Below are 4,783 nucleotides of genomic sequence, written 5' to 3' on the forward strand. Positions count from 1 at the left end.
TGTTCCGCCCCTGATATTACTTGTATTTATCCACTTTATTATAATATAAATAATTTTTTAATTTTTTAAAATTTAACAAATTTAGAATTTAAATCTCCGACTAAAATTCGATATTTCCCAGTTTTAAGAACCACGGCTCTCACGTTTTAGAAATTAAGTTGAGTGACGTCAAAAATTCAATTTGATTAAAAGTGTAGATGCGTGTTATCAAAGGGACCAAACCTGTAACTTAGTATAATGATATAAGGGAACGGTGTAGATCAGCCTTAACCTATTTTTCATCGAGATACGAAGAAGTTACCAATCTAATGATCTAATCCCCAGACTGTCGCACATCCGCCACACACATACCACCGGCGATCAACTATGACGATTCCGATTGCCGACATCGATCCTGGCTCCCACATCCTGGTTTTCCCTTACCCAGCCCAGGGACATATGCTATCACTTCTTGATCTCACCCATCAACTAGCCATCCGAGGCGTATTCATCACAATTCTCGTCACTCCCAACAATCTCCCCGTTTTATCCTCTCTCCTCTCCGCCCATCCAACTACCATCACCACCCTCGTCCTCCCATTCCCACCACACCCCTCCATTCCTTCCGGCATCGAAAATGTCAAAGACCTACCAGCCGGTGGCTTCAAGTCCATGATGGTGGCCCTAGGCGATCTACACAACCCCCTTCTCGATTGGTTCCAGAATCACCCTACCCCGCCGGTAGCCATCATCTCCGACATGTTTCTTGGATGGACTCATCACCTCGCATGCCAGCTTGGCATCCGCCGTTACACCTTCTCTCCGTCTGGTGCGTTAGCTCTTTCCGTCATCTTTTCCTTGTGGCGCTACCCACCCAAAAGGGCTGAACCACAAAACGAAAACGAGATGATAAGATTTCCCAAAATCCCGAATTCCCCAGAATACCCTTGGTGGCAGCTGTCCCCGATTTATCGAAGCTACGTGGAAGGAGACCCAACTTCGGAATTCATCAAAGATGGCTTATCCGCTAATATGGCGAGCTGGGGAATCGTCATCAATTCGTTCTCCGAGTTGGAACGAGTTTACGTTGACCACCTTAAGGAAGAGCTCCGCCATAATCGTGTGTTCGCCGTTGGGCCTTTACTCCCTCCAAGCAATAGTACAATCAGCAGAGATGGGTCCAGCTCAAAGGAAGTCCTATCATGGCTCGACACGTGTGCATCTCAGTCGGTGGTGTATGTCTGTTTCGGAAGTCAAGCGGTGTTGACCAACGAACAGATGGAGGTGGTGGCATTGGGTTTAGAGAAAAGCCTCGTAAACTTCGTCTGGTCGGTGAAAGAACCCACCGCCGGACACGTGACAGGAAAATACGGCAAGATTCCGGCTGGATTCGAGGAACGTGTGGCCGGTAGGGGTGTTGTTGTTAGAGGGTGGGCGCCGCAGGTGGCTATACTGAGTCATGACTCGGTAAGTGCGTTCTTGACTCACTGCGGTTGGAACTCGATCATGGAAGCGGTGGCGGCGGGGGTTTTAATGCTGACGTGGCCGATGAGCGCTGACCAGTTCTCCAACGCGACGCTGTTGCACGAGTTGAAAGTGGGAATCAGAGCGAGTGAGGGACCGGATACTGTTCCTGACTCGGGCGAGTTAGCCGAGTTGTTTAGTAAATCATTGAGTGAGAAGACCCGAGTGGAGAGAGAGCGAGCGAAGGAATTTGGGAGTGCGGCAAAGCAAGCAACAAGTGAAAATGGGAGTTCATGGAAAGAGTTGGATAGATTAGTGGCCAATTTATCACATTAAAGGAATCAGTGGACCATTTATCAAAAATCAAGAAAACTGTGCAAAATTTTAGTTTTTTCTTAAAAAACATTGTAAAAAATGGTCGGTGTGTGTATTTATTTTCTTTTAATTTAATCCAAAAAATAAATCAATTTGTATGTAGTCCAAAATGATTTGTTTGTCATATTTTTACAATTTTTTTTTATTCATTTACATTTTTTTAATTATATAAAATAAGAAGTCCACATCCATTCCTTCTTGCACTACAAGAAAAATCCTAAATAGCTACGAAAACTTGTTACGAAATTGAAATACATAGCTATTCTATTACGAAATGTGCTACAAAATGGCTTTTCGTAGCTATTTTGCTACGGAAATGGCTACGGAGTTACATTTCGTAGCTAAACTATGAATAACTACAAAAGTTATTACGTAATCAAAATCTGTAGATATTATACTACGGAATATGCTACAAAATGGCTGGCCGTAGTTATTTTTCTACAGAAATAGCTACGAAGTTGCATTTCCGTAGCTAAATCTTGAATTTTTACTACAAAATCAAAATTTGTATCTATTTTATTATGAAATATACTACATGGTTGTTGGTTGTAGCTAGTTAAAATAACTCAGCTGAAATTGTTTAGTACCTAAAGGAGGTAATATGTGGTGTGATTTGCTGTTTCTTTGCTACTTCCGTATTAGACATCCCAACTGTTTGATAAAATGCCTGAAAGAAGGTTTTCATCTTTTTATAAAAATCCAATACTTCTCAGATAGGTGGAACTTCAAGTGGTGAGCAGCATTTGGGAAATTCTACTAATATAGAACTGCAACCCAAGATGCAATTCTTTGTCAACAGGTATGATCAAATAGATCCTTTTACTTGACTCCCTTATTCTTTTTTTTTTGTTATCATTCTACATTTTTTTAGTTGATTCGGGAATAAATTGATTGTATTTTGAGGACATTCTAGTTGTACTTCAGCCCATTTTATCAACATATATGATAGGGCTACAAATGTTTTCTACACTTTTGATGGTTAAAACTGATTTCAACTGAAGATGCCCTTTATAACTAACTTTTCATCCAACTGATAGGTTTTGTAACTTAATTAAATTTATGGAAAGACATAACTACCCTTTCATTTGCTAAAAAATACAAAGACTGAATTACCCTTGCTAATTCTTCACGGAGTTGGTGCTGACAGTTTGTGGGCCTTGTACGTTTATTCAATTTAGTCCCTAAAATGTAAAAGAGACAAAAAAAAAGCTTGATTTATACGCTTCTTTTTCTGTATTTTGTATGTTGAAATATGCTTGTGAGTTTGTCCATGAGAGGTAATGAGCAACTCACTTTCAATTGTGTAAATCAAGTTTAAAAATGTAAAAATTACAATGAGAAGAATTAATCTTATATACGAAAAATTCAATATGTTAAGGCAAAATACAACGAGAAGAATCAACAGTGAATACCAATATTTGTCTTGCAATGGGAAATGCAGATATTGACAAAGCAGAGATTTTGTTAAAGCTTCCTGATATTTTGAAATCTGATAATCTTGGGAATGTTCACGTAATTCTCTTGAAGGGTAAATTCGTCTTTTTAGGTTCTGCTTTCAAAAAAAATTCAATCAATCTCATTATCTTAAACATGAATCCTAAAATTAAGCAAAACATAATCAATTCTCAGTTCTCAAAATCATAAATGACCATTTTGCCCTTATTTCTGTAGGCATTGACTCGAGCCAGGTTCCCATAGTGAGGCTTATGGATCTTACTAATGTTGTTATAAATACAAAGCTTCTACGTGACTACTCAAAGATAGATGTAATATTGAGACATTTGCCCTTCATTATCAAACATTAGGCAAAGACATGTCCTTTTTTTATAATTTGAATTTGTTGTTTTTTTTTTTAATTTATGTTTCAGGTATGTTTTGATGTGCATTATTTCAAAGAATGTGTACCTGTAAATGACGGTAGGAGAGGAGAGCAGAAATGAAGACTTCAAAAATTGTTTGGTCCGATAACAACGCATCAGAGGATACGGCTTTATAAGGTTAGGGTTTATAATTTCTATAATTTTGGTTTTAGATTTTAAAGATTAATGAAATGTTTGAAATTTAAATTTTGAAATTGTTTGGAGGGAATGATAACATGTAATGAAATTATGACTTTTTTAAAGAAAAATTTTCGTTGCTAAAAATGGATCCTTTTGTTTTTTAAAATAGATAGTACGAACTGTTATCCGAAATAGTCGATATGGGTTAATAAAAGACTGCAATTTCATTTTTTTTCTCATCTGATACAACTCAACAATTCCATAACAGGTTAAAAAAACATAGGAATAGAAGAACTGATTTTATTTTTTTAGCTACTTTTATGTTTGTATTGGACTGTAGATGTTTGTGTGTGCATTGCTATTATTGTCATAAAGGAAAGTTGTGTTAATATCAATATATATTACAAATAATAACAATCTACTTTGGTAAGTTTACATGTTTAAAATGAAAGTAAGATGCTATAATGGGTTAAAAAGGAAAGTAGGCTGCTATTATAGGTTCAAGTGAAAGTAAGATGCTATGATTTCATACAAGAGTTTTGAATGTTAATCAAGTTGTTTATAAATTTGATTTTGCAGGTTGTGCCATTTTTGTTGAGCATCTATGGTTGTTTGTGACAATATTTGTAATGAATATTCAGTTTTGATGATTAGGGAACCATGTAAAAGGATTTTCAATTATGTAATATATCTATAAAAATCTATATAACTATTAAAATTAAATTTATTGCATTTTTATATATTTCAACGAATATTAAATATGACAATTGGATTTTGTTGAATATTTTTATCGTTATGAATTTGTTTTGGAACCTATTTTTGCTATGGAACAAATGACTACGGAATTTGCCACGGAACAAATGGTTACGAAATTTGCTACGGAACAAATGGCTACGGAATTTGTTACGGAAAAAGTGGCTACAGAATTTGCTACGGAACAAATGGCTACGGAATTTGCTACGAAA

General features: G+C 36.5%; 1 protein-coding gene across 1 annotated transcript; it reads left to right on the top strand.

The window, feature by feature from the left end:
• Positions 1-255: 255 nt before the first annotated feature.
• LOC145160656 (UDP-glycosyltransferase 89B2-like) lies at positions 256-1,920 on the top strand. The gene has a single exon (XM_079079969.1). The coding sequence runs from the start codon at positions 367-369 to the stop codon at positions 1,777-1,779; it is 1,413 nt and encodes a 470-aa protein (XP_078936095.1). The 5' UTR covers positions 256-366; the 3' UTR covers positions 1,780-1,920.
• Positions 1,921-4,783: the final 2,863 nt, after the last annotated feature.

This window comes from Lactuca virosa, chromosome 1, assembly GCF_052849685.1.
Source record: "Lactuca virosa cultivar CGN04683 chromosome 1, Lactuca_virosa_CGN04683_v6, whole genome shotgun sequence".
In the NCBI taxonomy this organism is placed as follows: Eukaryota; Viridiplantae; Streptophyta; class Magnoliopsida; order Asterales; family Asteraceae; genus Lactuca; species Lactuca virosa.